This window comes from Bufo gargarizans, chromosome 7 (genome assembly GCF_014858855.1).
Source record: "Bufo gargarizans isolate SCDJY-AF-19 chromosome 7, ASM1485885v1, whole genome shotgun sequence".
NCBI classification, from domain to species: Eukaryota; Metazoa; Chordata; class Amphibia; order Anura; family Bufonidae; genus Bufo; species Bufo gargarizans.
In genome coordinates this window covers 55,668,385-55,686,731 of record NC_058086.1, presented here as the reverse complement: position 1 = coordinate 55,686,731, position 18,347 = coordinate 55,668,385, and the positions used below count along the sequence as shown (strand labels likewise).

The 18,347-nt window shown below is 43.2% G+C and overlaps 1 protein-coding gene across 2 annotated transcripts in view; it reads left to right on the top strand.

The window, feature by feature from the left end:
- Positions 1–18,347, top strand: part of RABGAP1L (RAB GTPase activating protein 1 like) — a 327,249-nt gene that overhangs the window by 75,092 nt on the left and 233,810 nt on the right. For both annotated transcript variants that reach the window (XM_044301795.1, XM_044301797.1), the window contains exons 8-10: positions 10,528–10,594; positions 14,867–14,969; positions 16,612–16,778. In XM_044301795.1, coding sequence (XP_044157730.1) covers positions 10,528–10,594; positions 14,867–14,969; positions 16,612–16,778 — 337 coding nt within the window. The remainder of the gene's footprint in view (positions 1–10,527; positions 10,595–14,866; positions 14,970–16,611; positions 16,779–18,347) is intronic.

Below are 18,347 nucleotides of genomic sequence, written 5' to 3'. Positions count from 1 at the left end.
GGATTTCACTCCATTCAGAATGCATTAGGATAAAACTGATCAGGATTCTTCCGGCATAGAGCCTCGACGACGGAACTCTATGCCGGAAGAAAAGAACAACGCAAGTGTGAAAGAGCCCTAAAAAAAAAAATGGAACAGCACCTCCAGAGACGAATCGCACGCATCCTCTTTGGAACTTGGCACTCCCCGCCCATCCCCCACCCCTTGGTGTTTTTAATCAGAGTAACAATGGAGCTGGACCCTCCGTGTTAGCTTCTTATCAGGTGGGACCTACTCTATCTTGTCGTCTGGTAGGTGGACTCGACATATTTTTGATCAATAATATGCGCTAAGAGCTTCTTCACTGCTTTGCAGTAAGTATTGGCGTCATGTATTTGACCCTGTTCACACAGTCACCTGTTCACTCAGTCTTAGTGCGTTTAGTGGTGTGCTGCTACTTTATTTGTTTGCTGTATTATTGCCGGGTAGCTTGCACCTGCGATTTGTCTCAGGGGGTGCTGTTCTGTTTTTTGCTTATATATATATATATATCACAGAACTGATACTTAAGTCCCTTATGTATTAAGTGGCTTCACCATGTGCGATGGTGTCTGATCCTAGGCATTCGTTTGAGCCATAAAATGGCCGCCTGGACCTGCGGGGGCTGTGAACACCTTTTAAGAAAGGTTAAATGGCCATCTTCTTCTCACTGAGCGTTTCAAGGCTTTGTCATGGAAACTGGAAGTTTGATAAACTCAGAACCGACTGAGCGTTAGATGCAGGCTAATGTCCAGGTAGCGTAAAAGAACACGATTTTTTTTTATTTTTTTTTATAAAACATGTCCAAGGAGCTTGGCTAATTGTTATAAGTATGTGTCAGTAATAGATGATGCCATCTCGCCCTCCTGCCTGCCAGCCTTTATATTGCTGTCATTGTGGTAGGCATGGTGGGATTTGTAGAGAACGGTGGCCTACGGCTACTGCTTTGTGATGCGCATTGATTTCTCTATATTTCCCAGATTGGATTACTAGGGGGTTCCTATCGTAATAGCACTAATTATAATGGCCGCACTAAAGCTGTGTTTCTACTTAGTGCCACCCTCGTTGCCACCTACATTTATTTCTACATGCTCTTGCTGCATCTGATTCTGCGAAGCCTCAGCATTAGGGCTCATGAACACGACCGTGGTTTTTGTCCGCATCTGATCCGCATTCACTGTGTGCTGTCCACCTCCGTATGGCCGTTTTGTGGCCCCGCCAAAAATAAATAAATAGAACATGTCCATTTCTTGTCCGTTTTGCAGACAAGAGTAGACGGTTCTAACAGAGAGCAGGACGTACCGTTCCGTAAAATGCGGAATGCTCATGGCTGGTGCGCAATGCAAAAACAGTAACTGCTGTGTGCACGAGGCCTTATATGAATATGGCTAATTACATGGTAACTTTTGGTGCTTTGGTCTTGCCGTTTGTTAGTGATGACATACAAGGCGCAGAAAAACATGCCCAGCGATCAAGATTTTGCCAGTTTCTATTGTAGTGTTAGGCATTGTTCAGATGCTGCCACATTTTAGCGTCTGCATTATGGCCTCCGTTCCCTATTACGCTGTTAGGTTGGGTCGTTTCACCCATAGGGGACTTGCGACCATAATACAGACATAGCAGCATGACTGATGCGAACATACTTGCCTTTAATGAACAGACAGTCGTCGCCTTGTCCTGTTTTCCGGGACGAGATAGAAACCAGTAAACAGGTAACGCTCAGGAGGTTGTTGACCTCTGTAGTGTGCAGATGTCTGGCACTCTGTGTCCGCACTGAACCTCCATGGTATGATTTTCTTTTTAAACCCAATGACCTTTTAGACGTGGGTGACATCTACTTCTCTGACTTTTTACAGGTTAAAGGGGTATTCTAGAAACAACCAGTTATCTGTCATACATAGATGGGGAATAACTGCTAGATTAGTTGGGTCCCCATTGTCGCGCGTTCCCTGAAGTCTATATGCGGGAACGCGCGACATTACGCCCCAAAGAAGCTCCTGTACTTCTTAGGGCGTTTTACAGCGCGTTCGCACGCGCTGTAAAACGCTCAGATGAGAACCATGCCCATAGGGAATCATTGGTTCTTGCCTGTTGACCGTTTTACAGTGTGTAGGAACGCGCTGTAAAACGCTCAGGTGTGAACCCAGCCCTATAAGAGTTATCCCTTACCCAGTGTATAGGCAATAACTTGTTACTGGAACACCCATGTGTCCAGCGGTATGAATGGATCTGCGGTCGAGCATGCATGCTGCTACTCCATGTGCCCCTTTTATTAACGATTAAAGGAGTTACGGTAATGATGTAGAAACTCAGTTGACCCAAAATGTGCATCAAGAATAAATTGTACCAAAAAAGGCATTTGTTTTCTTAGGTGCACCAAAAAGTATGAAAGTACTCTTAAAGGGGTGGTCTCTCTTCAGCAAATGGCATTTATTATGTGCAGAATATTAATACAAGGCACTTACTAATGTATTGTGATTGTCCATATTGTTTCCTTCGCTGGCTTGATTAATTTTTTCATCACATTATACACCGCTCTTTTCCAGGGGTTATGACCACCCTACAATCCAGCAGTGATGGTCGTGCTTGCACATAATAGGAAAAGGTGCCAGCCTCTCTGGTGGCCGGTGTTCTGACAAATCTCTATACCTTGCCAAAAGTCTATACCAGAAGTGACGCGGCCGTACAGAAGTGACGAGATCGCCAAGGAATCAGCTGGAGGAGGGTGTGCGCGGCGCTGCGCACACACGCACCCACAAATCATCAGTTGCAGTTCAGCTCTACTAAGTGGAGAGCTCGATATCCAGCACTCAGCTCTGCGGTAAAGATGAACTGCAAATGATGATTTGTGGGCGCGTGCGCACTCAGGGGTAGGGAGATCTGGTGCCACATTGTGCGCTGCAAAATCTCTATACCCTTAAGTGCGCACGCGCGGTGTACTAAGTACTTCTATCGCGGCGCTGCAATAATTCTTTGCTAAGCCGGTGGATGTGCGCTTGCGCAGTGCCGCGCACACCCTCCTCCAACTGATTCCTTGGCGATCTCGTCACTTCCGGTATAGACTTTTGGCAAGGTATAGAGATTTGGCAGAACACCGGGACTCTGGGAGTGTGCATAGGCCAGTGCTTTTTGCTATAGTGTGCAAGCACGACCACCTCTGCTGGATTGGCTGGAATTAAGGCTAGTATCACACTAGTGCTTGTACATCCAGCAGGGAACAGCAATAACTATAATGGGGTCCAGCGGAGATCCAGTCCCAACCCGGCAAATATACCGACAATCGGCAGGATGAAAACCTCTGCACGCAGCCTGACAGATGTACAAGCACTAGTGTGAAACTAACCTAAGTTGCCTGATCCTCCCCTGACAGATGAGTCAGGAGATGCCCTTACACATTAGATTGCCGGCTGGTCCTGCCATAATTGACAGTTTGGCAAACAATGCACTAATGTGAATGGGGGCCCTTGGGTGAAGACTAGGGATGAGCAAATCGACTTCGGATGAAACATCCGAAGTCGATTCGCATAAAACTTCATTCTAATACTGTACAGAGCAGGAGCTTCGTACAGTATAAGAATGTATTTTATCCGATGAGCCGAAGTTATTGTTTCGCTCAATAACTTCATAAATTAATTTATACCTTAAAAAAACATTTCCTTAACTCCGGTTCGGTTCCAAGGTACCACTTGCAATAACTTCGACTCATCGGAGCCAATACGTTTTAATACTGTACAGAGTTCTTGCTCCGTACAGTATTAGAATGAAGTTTTATGCAAATTGACTTCGGATGTTTCATCCAAAGTTGATTTGCTCATTCCTAGTGAAGACGCTCATGTTTCCAAGTGCCTCCTTTCTCAAGAATAACTGTCCAGCTATTCAGCAATGCCTACACAGTTATTAACATCCCCATACACATTAATTTATTGTCGGACAAACCCGCCATGAACAGATTATGTCGGGGGAGAGAAGGATCAGGTGAAATGAATATCCACTCTCCCCATAGAATACACTTAAACGTTCCGCTGAGCCGAACATGTATGTGTGTATAAGGGAACGAGGAGAGAGAGCTGTCGGCTGAACAGTGATTGAATGTTGTAAGAAGGTACAAGGAATCATCGTGGGTGAGAGGTATGTGTCACCAAGGTTCCTGGCCTTGGGGGACTAAGAGACAGTTTTCATGTTTCAGCAGCAGTTGCTGTTTGACACTTTTCTATTTAGTATGGCTGTAAATAGCTGATCCAGGACAGCTCTTACTGGGAGTAGTCAAAGTGCTGGGTGGGTGACTACCCCCCATGTTCCAGGCTGGGTTTTGTCAGGCCTATAAAAAACAGCCAGCAGTGTCAGGTGTGTGGAATGATCTCTCTCTGACATTGGAGCTCTGGCAATCTCTGTACCGGGATTTGAGCCTTGTGCTTGGCTGAAGGCCTGAATCCGGGAGGACTGCTCCGTTCTGAGCTATGCCGGTCGGGTGTAGATTAACAACCAGGACAAAAAGTGACATTTTTTTTTTTTTTTTAAAGCTATCTGGGTGTGAACTAACACATTAATACTGCAAATGAACTGTCCTACTCTGTACTTGCAACAAGTGTAAATAAACATTGAAGTTTTTGAGTTATAAACTGGTCTTTGCCTCTATACTGCGTCCGCTTGTCCTGACTACCAGAGCGAGTCCCCACAATTGGTGGAGTATGCGGGCGGGAGAAGTTTGGCGTGAACGCTGATATTTTTGGGTGTATTTTTCCAGGCACGGTTGTATGGCAGTTGCCACAAATTTACACTACGATCTTATAATAGGGAGAGACTTCCCGGGCTTCCCGGCACTATAGCCTGCTATGAGAGTGACTGATACCCATGAGACATGGGTAACCCCAGCAGAGTGGCCTTGCTCCAGTGGGAGGCCAGAACCATGGGAGCCCGAGGCTGAAGGGCCAGTGGTAGGAGGGGTGACCGTCACTTCATTGGAAGAGGGGCGGACAACCCCACTGAATCTAATGGTGGGAGATGTAGAGGACTTGACGCCGGGCCCTGAGCTGGCAGACCTCAATGTCTCCGGGGATAATTTTGTTTCTGCACAACACCGAGACCCAACCCTATCCCAAGCTTGGGGAAATGTATTAATAGTAGATGTTGAACCACAACAACCGGGGGCAGAGTCGGTGTTTCCTCATTTTGTGGTATATCAGGATATGTTGCATCGGGTAAACCAACTGCGGGGTGAACATATTGAACAGTTGGTGGTGCCCCAGGCTTATCGCAAACTTGTGTTAGAGTTAGCCCACCAACATGTTCTCGGGCGGGGGGCATCTGGGAATGCAGAAAACACAGGACCGGATACTACAACGGTTTTACTGGCCAAGTGTGTTTAGGGAGGTGGACGAATTCTTTAAGTCTTGCCTGACCTGCCAGGCAACTAGCTCCAAGCACCTTTTCCGCAGTCCCTTGGTACCTCTCCCAATCATTGAGGTGCCATTTGAGCGAATTGCGATGGATCTCGTAGGCCCAGTACCGAAGTCCGCTAGAGGACCTGGTCATCCTAGATTACGCCACTCGGTACCCGGAGGCGCTGCTACAGCGACATACATCGGCTAAACTGATAACTAAGGAGCTAATGGAGATGTTCTCCCGAGTGGGGCTGCCTAAAGAGGTTCTGACTGACCAGGGGACCCCTTTTATGTCCAAGGTCATAAGGGGGCTCTGTAGGTTGCTGCATATCAAACGGTTACAGACTTTTACCCAGCGTCCATGGAAAAACCCACGTAGAAAACTACACCGAATTGGATCCGAAGCCAAACCGGCGGACCCACGTGTATAAGTCTACGTCAGGGTAAGACTCTTTGGAGGAAAAGATAACGCAAGTATACTAAATCTGCGCAGGACGGCTGGAGTCGCATCAAGAGGGTAAGACCATTTCGACCTATAGGTCAATATACCCACAATCTAACAGGACACTACTGTTTTTAGCGCACACACAGCGGGACGCCGCTGTTTGCTCAACTTCTCCTTGCTCTCACTGCATGCGCTATTAGGCAGTACAAAGCCGCCTATGAGACACGGAGCCTTTTACGATAACTCCCAAGGAACTCTCCCAGACCAGTGCTAGCTATTCTCCGCAATTAGGCTACACGTATGCCACTTTAATGACTGCTATCGAACTCCATTTTAAATCACCGCAAATTATTTGGTATTTCAAGTGACCTAAGCCTTTTATGTGTTTTAAGTTGTATGAGTCAGTATTTTAGTATTATCTATTGTCTAGGATTTTATATAATAGTGCTCACCATCTATTGAAAATTTTATGATCATTACTTGTCCGATTATACAAATGTCAGTCTGAACATTAACTCTATTATTGTCTGTTTAAATTACTTTTAACCATTTTAACTATTAAAAACAGTGGCCAAATATTTGGAGGTGTGCCCAGTCTCTTTTCAATTTATACGGTTACAGACGTTTGTTTACCATCCGCAAACGGACGGTCTGGTTGAACGGTTTAATAAATTTGCCCCTCAATGCTTCCATTACACTGGCCCGATCATCGCTAACAAATTTTGTAGGAACGCTTATTAGCCAGGATCTATCTGTGTAATACTGCTGCGGATTTCCCCATGAACAAGCAGACGCAATCGGAATCTTTCAGCAGACTTAAAAATCATTGTTTGCCGGTGGTGGTTGTGTCGTCTAATCACGATCTGCTGCCAGCAATCTATTTAATATGGGGGCGAGTGATTGTATTTGCGATCACTACTCCCCATACTGTGGAGGAGATTTTCGCATGTAACAGCAGCAGTCTCCTCCACTAATGAGCAAGAGATTGCCAAGAAGGAACGCTTCCTTCTCAACAATCGTCTTCCTGATCTGGTAGTGAAAGGTGGAATCTGATTAGTTGTTGTTTTTATATAGTTGGTAAAGTTTTTGCCACTGACCTGTAGTCAGTATGTGGAAGGTCAGGAGATGCTGAGCAGGTTCATATATACAGGTCCTTCTCAAAAAATTAGCATATTGTGATAAAGTTCATTATTTTCTGTAATGTACTGATAAACATTAGACTTTCAACTAATTAACTCTAAACACCTGCAAAAGATTCCTGAGGCTTTTAAAAACTCCCTGCCTGGTTCATTACTCAAAACCGCAATCATGGGTAAGACTGCCGACCTGACTGCTGTCCAGAAGGCCATCATTGACACCCTCAAGCAAGAGGGTAAGACACAGAAAGAAATTTCTGAACGAATAGGCTGTTCCCAGAGTGCTGTATCAAGGCACCTCAGTGGGAAGTCTGTGGGAAGGAAAAAGTGTGGCAGAAAACGCTGCACGAGAAGAGGTGACCGGACCCTGAGGAAGATTGTGGAGAAGGACCGATTCCAGACCTTGGGGGACCTGCGGAAGCAGTGGACTGAGTCTGGAGTAGAAACATCCAGAGCCACCGTGTCCAGGCGTGTGCAGGAAATGGGCTACAGGTGCCGCATTCCCCAGGTCAAGCCACTTTTGAACCAGAAACAGCGGCAGAAGCGCCTGACCTGGGCTACAGAGAAGCAGCACTGGACTGTTGCTCAGTAGTCCAAAGTACTTTTTTCGGATGAAAGCAAATTTTGCATGTCATTCGGAAATCAAGGTGCCAGAGTCTGGAGGAAGACTGGGGAGAGGGAAATGCCTGAAGTCCAGTGTCAAGTACCCACAGTCAGTGATGGTCTGGGGTGCCATGTCAGCTGATGGTGTTGGTCCACTGTGTTTTATCAAGGGCAGGGTCAATGCAGCTAGCTATCAGGAGATTTTGGAGCACTGCATGCTTCCATCTGCTGAAAAGCTTTATGGAGATGAAGATTTCATTTTTCAGCACGACCTGGCACCTGCTCACAGTGCCAAAACCACTGGTAAATGGTTTACTGACCATGGTATTACTGTGCTCAATTGGCCTGCCAACTCTCCTGACCTGAACCCCATAGAGAATCTGTGGGATATTGGGAAGAGAAAGTTGAGAGACGCAAGACCCAACACTCTGGATGAGCTTAAGGCCGCTATCGAAGCATCCTGGGCCTCCATAACACCTCAGCAGTGCCACGGGCTGATTGCCTCCATGCCACGCCGCATTGAAGCCTCCTGGGCCTCCATAACACCTCAGCAGTGCCACAGGCTGATTGCCTCCATGCCACGCCGCATTGAAGCAGTCATTTCTGCAAAAGGATTCCCGACCAAGTATTGAGTGCAGAACTGAACATAGTTATTTGAAGGTTGACTTTTTTTGTATTAAAAACACTTTTCTTTTATTGGTCGGATGAAATATGCTTATTTTTTGAGATAGGAAATTTGGGTTTTCATGAGCTGTATGCCAAAATCATCAATATTAAAACAATAAAAGGCTTGAACTACTTCAGTTGGTGTGTAATGAATCTAAAATATATGAAAGTCTAATGTTTATCAGTACATTACAGAAAATAATGAACTTTATCACAATATGCTAATTTTTTGAGAAGGACCTGTAGTCAGTGATTATAATTATAAAACATAATTTCTTATATATGGCGTTTCTTATATATGTCATGCGGAGCCTTGGATGAGTTTGTGTGTCCTCATACACAACAGCTCCTTTCGTGTGACGCCACTTTCTTTGCTTTTAATTCTGAGATCTCTGTTCCAAAGCGTCTTATCAGGTCAAAGTTGCAAGCATGGGAGCCGGTGCTATCAATTTGTCAGCTCTGCTGTCCTTGATCTACTCCTCACCCCAATTATATTCTGTTCAGCATCGTGCAATAAAAAAATGAGGAAAAAATGCTTTCAAACCAACATGTGCTATCCATTTAATGTGCACCCGCGTTGTCGTGGATCTGGATATTCGCTCATTATTTTGTCACTCGTGTTGAGCTTTCACATGAAAGCAGAAGCGTTTTCGGCAATGGCAGTTGCGTTCTTACTTTATTTTTTTTTATGAACCTTTAACCCTGATTTCTAGCAGAATAATAATCATAGTTCCCATAGGCTTGGGCTGTGAAGACTGTTAATGTAATAACTCCTTCTCATTTTCTGAGTGATTCATGTGTTCTAGCATATAGGCATTACAATAGATCTGATCTTATGAAGTGGTATCTTCATGGGGAGGGTTACGACTGGGAATTATATGTCTCTTGTGTTCTTAAAGGGGGTTTCCAGTTACACACAAACACAAAAATAAAATCTGCATTAAACCTTGTTGCATAATATAAGTCAGATGATGAAGTTCTGAATGCATGACTTCTTTAGCGTAATTGATCTGTGATCTGGACCCTGCATTTAAATGGCTCAAAACTCACGTGGCGTGTGTGTAGCATCAGGTCTCTGCCTCTCCTTCCCATCTCAGCTTGAACATCACAGATCCAAGCCTGCTTGAAGCCCTGCTGGAAAAACTCCATTCTTCGGGTCCAATTAAACGACCATGAGGACTCCGTGTCCGTGCTCTGTATCACAAATTGCAGTCCACAATGCACAGGCACTCCGTTTGTTGGATGCGGACCCATTGACTTGAAAAGGTCCGCGATCCACAAGATACAGCAAAAGATAGGACGTGTCCTATCTTTTTCGGTGCGGAGGCACGGACCCAAAAGCCCACGGGAGCGCTTCCGATCTGTGCCTCAGTTCAGCAAAAGAAAGGACATGTCCGATCTGTTTCTGTGTCTTATGAATCGCAGACCAATTCAAGTCAGTGGGTCAAAGTCTGCACCACGCAATACACACGGCTGGTGCCCATATATTGCATACCCACCGTTTGCGGGCTGCCATACGGGCATGAAGCCCTTACAGTTGTCTGAATTGACCCTTAGGGTGTGTTCACACGACGAAATGTCTGAACCTGTCAATCAAGCGGGAAGGGGTAGCCTCTTGAGCAGCAGGGACAGCCCCTCGCTGCTGAAGAACTTTGCTAATTGAATTGAATCGCTCTCGATACGCTTGAGGAAAGCCATCAGGGATGAGCGACTACATGGCAGCCATTGACTTCTCCTGCTCCACAATCATCCCTATCTCTTGTGACATTAAAGTGCATTACAAATGTTTGTTGTTGTCATGGCTTTGTTATAAATGAAGATGGTGTGAACAGCATCTACATTGCATAAGACAACTGCTGAACACTTTTCCATCTCGTTCCTGCCCCACATATACATATGGCTGCTTGGTGTTCTGACTAGGGAGAGGGGAGTAAATTGCTGAGACCCATAGTGTTGCTTTATCTCCATGTGAACAAAAGGATCGGGCATGTTAGAATCCTAGTGCCCAACCTTTCTTACACCCAAGTCGATGTCACGTGGTGTTGTATCAATATTTTTCTTAATTATAAGAAATGTTGAAGGAGAACTGCTTTTGCTCAAACAAATACACGGAAAACTGAGCGGCTTCATGTTACTCATCCGAGCCATATTTATAGATTTCTTAACATTTCCTAATTTTTTTTTTTCATTACTCATCATAGACAATCCATTGAAAATGAGTTCTTGATTTCTTTTGTCAGACTCTGTTATCTATATATTTTTCTCTTTCTCTTTACAGATGTTTTGGAATGCTGCTCAGCCCAGGCAAAAGCGTCAAGAATAGTGACATGCATCTTCTAGATATGGTGATTATTTGATGTTTCGCTTACGCTTCTAACGTGTTTACATGAGGTTTTATGATGTTGGCGTGTCGGGCGGGAAACATCTGAGAACAGACACCATGCAGGCTCTTCTGGAGCTGGTGGTGGTGGCAGCGTTATAGTCTGGGGAATGTTTTTGTGACTTTCTCTGGGCTACTCATCCATGTTGAAGGCACTCTCAACCAAATTGGCTATGATTCCATCCTTGCAGATCATGTACACCCATGCATGCTGATTGTCTTCTCTGGGGTGGATGAGATGTTACAGCAAGACATTGCAACATGTCTAAGAATGTCTGACATTGGTTGGAAGATCATGACCAAGACTTCCACACCCTGGACCATTAATTCCCCACAGTTAAACCCAATTGAGCATTTCTGAGACCACTTCGATCTTGCTCACTTTATGGATTCTTCCACACCACCCTCCAGCAGCTGTGGGATGCACTGCCGTCAGCATGGCTCCAGATGCCGGTGACAACCTACCAGGATCTTATGGAGTCTCTCCCAGCCTTTCTAGCTGCTGTCCTTGCTGCACACGGGGGTTACTCTGGATATTAAATGGTGGTCATAATAATGTGACTCTATATTGTGTGTGTGTGTGTATATATATATATATATATATATATATATATATATATATACATACATAGGAAACTCGAAAAATTTTAATATCGTGCAAAACTCCATTTATTTCAGTAATGCAAATTAAAAGGAATTGCATTAATGCAGCTTAAAATTAGAATTTTGTGAAAAGGTTCAATATACTAGGCTCAAAGTGTCACTCTAGTCAGCTAATTAATCCATACCCCCTGAGCAAAGGGGACCTCAAAATTGTGACTTTGGGGATTTATAAGCTATAATCATCCAAATTATAACCAATAAAGGCTTGCAATATCTCGCTTTGCGTGTAATGAGTCTCATATGTTAGTTTCACCTTTTACGTTGCGTTACTTTCAAGATTCACCTGTATATATTGTGACACAGTAAAGGGAGTTGTATGGGGAGGCAGGTATTTTCCTCCCAGTGTGTGCTGCTGGACTGATTAGCGGCCAGGTGGGGTCAGACACCGGAGTGGACTCATGCGCCGGTCCGGGTTTTGACAACACCTAGCTGCATTTAAAAGACAGCTGGGTTCAGCCGAAAGGATCTCTGTATTGGGATCTGAGGCTTGTGCTGGGCTTGGAGGTCTGAGACCAGTGTGAGGGGATACAGGCCGCCTAAAGTCTGTTCATGGACTCTTTGAGGCAGAACTGGCAGCTGGGTGTAAACTAACACCAAAACCAAAAGGTGACTTTTTGTGTTGATTGTGACTTTTTGTTTATGAACTTGCCAAGAGTGTGAATAAACACTGAACTGTTTGATTTCAGAACTGGTTGGTGCCTCTATACTGCGTCCGCTTATCCTGTCTACCAGAGTGAATCCTCACAATATATATTTATATTAGGGTGTTACATTTTTCCAAAGATGTGATTTTTATATGACTTTGCTTACGCCCTGAGTCTCAGTGATGTAAAAGATAGTCACTGATGGTGACAGCTCTTTGGATCTCATCTTGAGAGTTGACCGCAACAGATTCCAAATGCAAATAGCAAATAGCAGACTGGAAATGAACTCTGGACCTTTTATCTGCTCATTGTAATTGGGATAATGAGGGAATAGCACACACCTGGCCATGGAACAGCTGAGAAGCCAATTGTCCCATTACTTTTGGCTCCGTAATAAGTGGGAGGCACATATGCAAACTGTTGTAATTCCTGCACCGTTCACCTGATTTGGATGTAAATACACTCAAATTAAAGCTAACAGTCTGCAGTTAAAGCACATTTTGTTCGTTTCATTTCAAATCCATTGTGGTGGTGTATAGAGCCAAAAATGGTAAAATTGTGTTGATGTTTTAATATTTATGGACCTGAGTGTAAATATGCCAAATTTCAAGACTATGTCCTCTTCACTAAACAGTTGAATGTTCTTCAACGAGAATTTAAAGGAATGAATCTGGTTGCAGATTTTGTCAGCCTCATATATCTTGGCTTTTTTCACGAGGCAATTGTAAGTTGATGGGCTCCAAAGAATGATTTTGGATATGCTACAGCTTCTGAGCACTTACCCAGATGCATATGCAAAAAAAGTGCTCCCACAGTTGCTAAGAGGCACCTTTGGTATCTGTCAGAAACAAACGTAGGATTGGCTTTTTTGGACGAACGTATTACTCAGGCTGTTAAGGAAAATATGACTAAAAGTTTTAAAACCTAACCTGCAAAGAAAAAGGAAATGAAACGATTAGAGGGTGAAAACCTAGTTTTTGAAGGAAAAGACCTAAGCCATTTCGTTACTAATAAAACAAAGACGTTCTTTGAATTGTTTTGGGATCCTCGACGTGACAGAATACTGCAGTGATTCTCTAAGAAGCCATGTGAACGCTCTTAAGGTGGTCAATGATAACGCAGAAAGAGGAATTGCTCTGATAAAAAAAGTTTAATGAATCGGTCAGGTGCGAACAGCAAAAACAATTCTTGTTGAGGGTAGTCGAGCATCACAGAAAAGTCATCACCAAGCTAACAAAAGAAGGGATTGCATAGTTAAAAGTTGATTAATATAACATGTTTTGCTTATCATACTACCTATTAATCTTAGTGTCTAGTTTTAATATCGTTTGTATTAAGTTTGTGATTTCTAGTTTTCCCAATAAAAGTAATTAACTTGAAAAATCTTATTTTTTGCCTATTTTTACAAAACTGATCAAAGTGTGCAACCAAGCAATCTTCTTGAAATTTGGCATATATGTCTTTTACTTCACTGAGACTAGGGGCGTAAGCAAAGTCTGCAAAAAAGTTACATTTTATTTCTTGAGAGAAATAGAGAGAGATACAACACTATATCATCAGGCATTGCATATATATATATTTATTCTGTGTTTTATTCACACTTATGGCAATAAAAAAAACTGTACGACAGTCCATTTGCAGTTTTGGTGTTCGTTCACACCTAGACAGTTCATACAGCAAAACAGTCACCTGTTATCCTAGGTGTTAGTTCACACCCGATTTGGCATTGCTCAGGACAGAGCAGACCTCCCAAACTCAGGCCTCCAGCCTAGCACAGGGCTCAGATCCCAATCTAGCGATTGCCAGAGCTCCTCTGTCAGAGAGAGAGAGGTAATTACCACCAGCTGACACTGCTGGCTGTTTTTTTATATATATATATATATATATATATATATATATATATATAATATATATATAATATATATATATATATATACCAGAATGTGGGGAGTAGTCACCCACCCAGCATTTTGACTACTCCCAGTAAGAGCTGTCCCGGATCAGCTATTACAGCTATACTAAATAGCAAGGTGTCAAACAGTTACTGCTGCTGACACCTAAAAACTGGCTATTAGTCCACCGAGGCCAGGAACCTCAGTGACGCATACCTTCTGTCAACGATGGTTCCTTGCGCCTTCCTACAATACATATGATAGAGATGTGTGAATATCATTCTATATTTTTTGCATCTCTAGGACTGTGCAACTGTATTATTATTTTATAATTTTTTTAGTAGTTGCTTTAAGCTGCTTGTTCCTTATCTCAAGCGCCTCCCCTCCCCCCTTTGCTCAGGCTGCCTGTATCTCAGCAGTGAAGAGAGAAGGAGAGGGGGTGGGGGGTACGCAGCTGTGGGCCGAACTCATTCTCTAGTCTCACACAAACTGTGGGAAGAATTGTGTATAGACTGTAGAAGAATGCTTGAGCCAATTACTTAGCTAGATGATTCACATATATATTCAGTGCCTATAAAAAAAAAAAAAAGCACCTCCTTGAAGTGTCACATATGATGTAAGCAGTATTAATGTTAGTAAGATGCCATTATAAGATGGCGTCTGTACACAGATGTTTACATTAATTCACATACCAAAATTTGCAAGATAGTGCACACTGCGCAGACTCCAAGTGTTATCTCTTTTCTTCTTATCTCTTTTTCCTTCTTGGCCAATGAAATAATGGCATGAGCCTCAGAGGGGGACGCCCTTCCCCTCTGAAGATGTAAAACTGCTTTACTCATTGTAATAAACATAGAGACTGTCTTTGACCTGCCTTTGTGTCAGCGTATGTCTCTGCCACGCGTGGATATTAACCCCTTGGGGTACCCTGATTTGAAGCACCAGAGTGTATCTTAAATGCTTTAATTAAAAGCAACTTCAACACATACACACGCAAAATGCATTTATATTTTGTATTCCTACTCTGTATTTTCTTAGGAATCTATGGGAAAAAGCAGTGATGGAAAAGCGTATGTTATCACAGGAATCTGGAATCCGAATGTCCCAGCATTTCTAGCACTCAATGAGGAAACTCCTAAAGGTACGATTCCATGGCCTTAGAGACTTAAAGGGTTGTCTGGGCTTTTAATATTGATGACCTGTCCCCAGGATAGGTTATCAATATTGGATCGACGGGGTCCGACACCCGGCACCCCTAACGATCAGTTGTACGAGGAGACCGCGCACGCGCTGTCTCCAGTCTCTCTTGCTGCTGCTGTCTATGGCAAAGCAGCAGCGAATAGTAATAGAGGCGGGAGACCACACATGTCCACTGCGTGCACGGTCTCCTCACACAGCTCATCGGCTGGGGTGTCGGACCCCCGTCGATCTGATAGTGATGACCTATTCTGAGGACAGGTCATCTATATTTAAAGCCCGGACAACCCCTTTAAGACTCAAAGGAAGCTCAAACATACTGTTCTTCACGCTAAACAACTTGTGCTGTTGGAAGGAATTTCCATTTCGGACTATTACTAAAGTAAAAATGTTTTTTTTTTGTCCTTGGCGCACTGTAGTCTCATAAGATGGTTGTATAAATGAAATGTTTTCACCAATCCTATGAGCTTTCCAATGTATTTTTCTATTGGCTCAGCCACTTGGAAGGGCATGTATGGAATACAAAATTGGAAAATGATTTGTAGTAAAGCAAAAATAAAAAATTGTACATATTTGGCATGGCTTTACTCGTACTGACCCACAGAATATAGATAATACTTTATGCAGCAGAGTGGACAGCACCAAAAACTATAGTAGAATTGCTGTTTTTTCCCCATTCCCACTAAATAAAAGTCAAAGGGCATCTGTCAGCAGTTTTGTGTCTATGAAACTGGCTGACCTGTTACATTTGCCCTTGACAGCTAAAAGGCATCTTTGTTGGTCCCATGTTCATATGTGTCCGCTTTGCTGAGTAAAATTATGTTTTAATATATGCAAATGAGCCTCTAGGAGCAACGGGGGCGTTACTATTACACCCAGAGGCTCTGCTCTCTCTGTAACTGACGCATGACGCCACGCCCCCGTTGCTCCTAGAACAGGGATCAGCAACCTTCGGCACTCCAGCTGCTGTGAAACTACAACTCCCAGCATGCAAACATGCTTGGCTGTTCTTCTAACTCCCACAGAAGGGAATGGAGCACTCTGGGAGTTGTAGTTTCAGCACAACTGGAGTGTCGGGGGTTGCTGATCCCTGTCCTATAAGCTCATTTGCATATATTAAAACATCATTACACCAAAATAGGCAAGGTAATGAAGTGCTTGCTTTTAAAGGGGTTGTGCCAAGTATGACAGTTATCCCCTGTCCACTGCTGCGGCTTTGACCACTGGGAATCCAACAGTCCAGAAAACGGGGATCCTATGTTTCCAAGTGGCAGGCTGACCATTTGCCCTGTGACTCCATTAATTCTCTATGGGACTGCTGGAGATAGCCAAGTAGAGCGCTTAGTTATTTCTGATAGTCACATGGAGAATAAATGGAGTGACAGGATGCATGCTCATCCTTCTACATCATCGGGACAGGAACTGGGGTTCCCAGCTGTCTGACCCCACTGATTATTTAGTTAACCCCGTGTCCTGTAGATAGGGAATAATTTTTACTTGGCCTGATGATCAGTCATGGCAAATGCTGGACCAAAATATGGGAATGTATGTAATATGTATGCTAAGCACATCCCATTTTCGTTCAGACAAGAGAGTGTACATGACCGTCGCTGTTGACATGGTGGTTACAGAAGTGGTGGAGCCTGTCCGATTCCTGCTGGAGACGGTGGTCCGTGTGTACCCCACAAACGAGAGGTTCTGGTATTTTAGCAGGAAAACCTTCACAGAGACCTTCTACTTAAAGCTCAAACAGGTATGACTAGCATGAAAGCGCTTGAAAAGGGTCGTGTTCGCCTCTTTGTATGTAAGGCATGGTACATTGTCTTTTATTCTCGACACAGGGTTTGATGTGATCATGCTTTTCCTTTCATAAAACGTTTTCAAATAGACACAGTTTGCAAACCCTATGGATCCTAATATAAAAGAAATCTGCTTTCTTTTATGGTATAAGCTATACTTATATCTTCAATTACTTAGATAATTGGAGCATTTTTTTTTCATATTTTTTTCTGTGTGCAAAAGTTATTATCTATAGTCTATTTTTACAGCTTTCATTTTAGTTTTTTCTTTCTCCAGCCCGACACAGAAACAAAGTCTTTCAATATCTCAGCAAGTGGTATATAGAATAATCGATCCTATGTGTGTGTATTTACATATATATCTCAAGCGCTCCTTCTGTTCTCTTTAAAGCGTCATTTAGCTTTCAACAAACTCTGCATTAATCAATAGTACAAGTGTGTACATGATGGATAACAAGATTTCTGCCCATTATATCACTTGTATCTATCTTTTTTTTTTTTTTGTTTTCCTCTGTGCTTGCTGAACATCTAGTTTGCAGTTTTCCCAGACATAAGTTGAGATTAGCTGCCATCCACACAAAGTAGAGGAGAATATACTTCCTAACTGTTAGACAGTCAAAAACAGAAGCAGCCTCAGGATAATGGAGGACATTGCCATGAACTATTGACCTGTATTTTTGTGACCATAGCACATGTGCGGAGTTATACCTTCCCTGTGTAGCTGACTAGTCTCGCTTTGTCTGTGCCTGTCTCCTCAGCTTTTGCTCACTCCTCATCCCTCCCCTCTCCATAGACTTACATTGACATGTGTAATATGATTCTCCTGCAGAGATGATCTTTCTAGGTGGGAATAAGGCATTTTTCATAGTGATGAGCAATTAGCAGGAGGAAGAGGACTGGCTGGTAAACAGCTGGTAATAGGGGGACTAGAGATTTCTCACTGATAAAACATATGACAAAGCTTCTTGTGGCTGCATGTAATTTTGAGTTATGCAACGTTGTGTGAAAAGTTAGTGACGATTAAAACTGTCAAAGCTATTACATGTATTAAAGTCTAAATAGGCAAAAAGTAAAAGCTTGGCTTTTTCCTTCAGTTAAGACCCCTTCGCAACTATTGAAAGACTTATTGAGCCTCTTTCCTCAGCTAGATCTCAGCTAGTTACAGGCGTTCTCCTATAAAGAACATTTATCATCTAACCATATACAGACGTGGACAAAATTGTTGGTACCCTTTGGTCAATGAAAGAAAAAGTCACAATGGTCACAGAAATAACTTTAATCTGACAAAAGTAATAATAAATTAAAATTCTATAAATGTTAACCAATGAAAGTCAGACATTGTTTTTCAACCATGCTTCAACAGAATTATGTAAAAAAATAAACTCATGAAACAGGCATGGACAAAAATGATGGTACCCCTAACTTAATATTTTGTTGCGCAACCTTTTGAGGCAATCACTGCAATCAAACGCTTCCTGTAACTGTCAATGAGACATCTGCACCTCTCAGCAGGTATTTTGGCC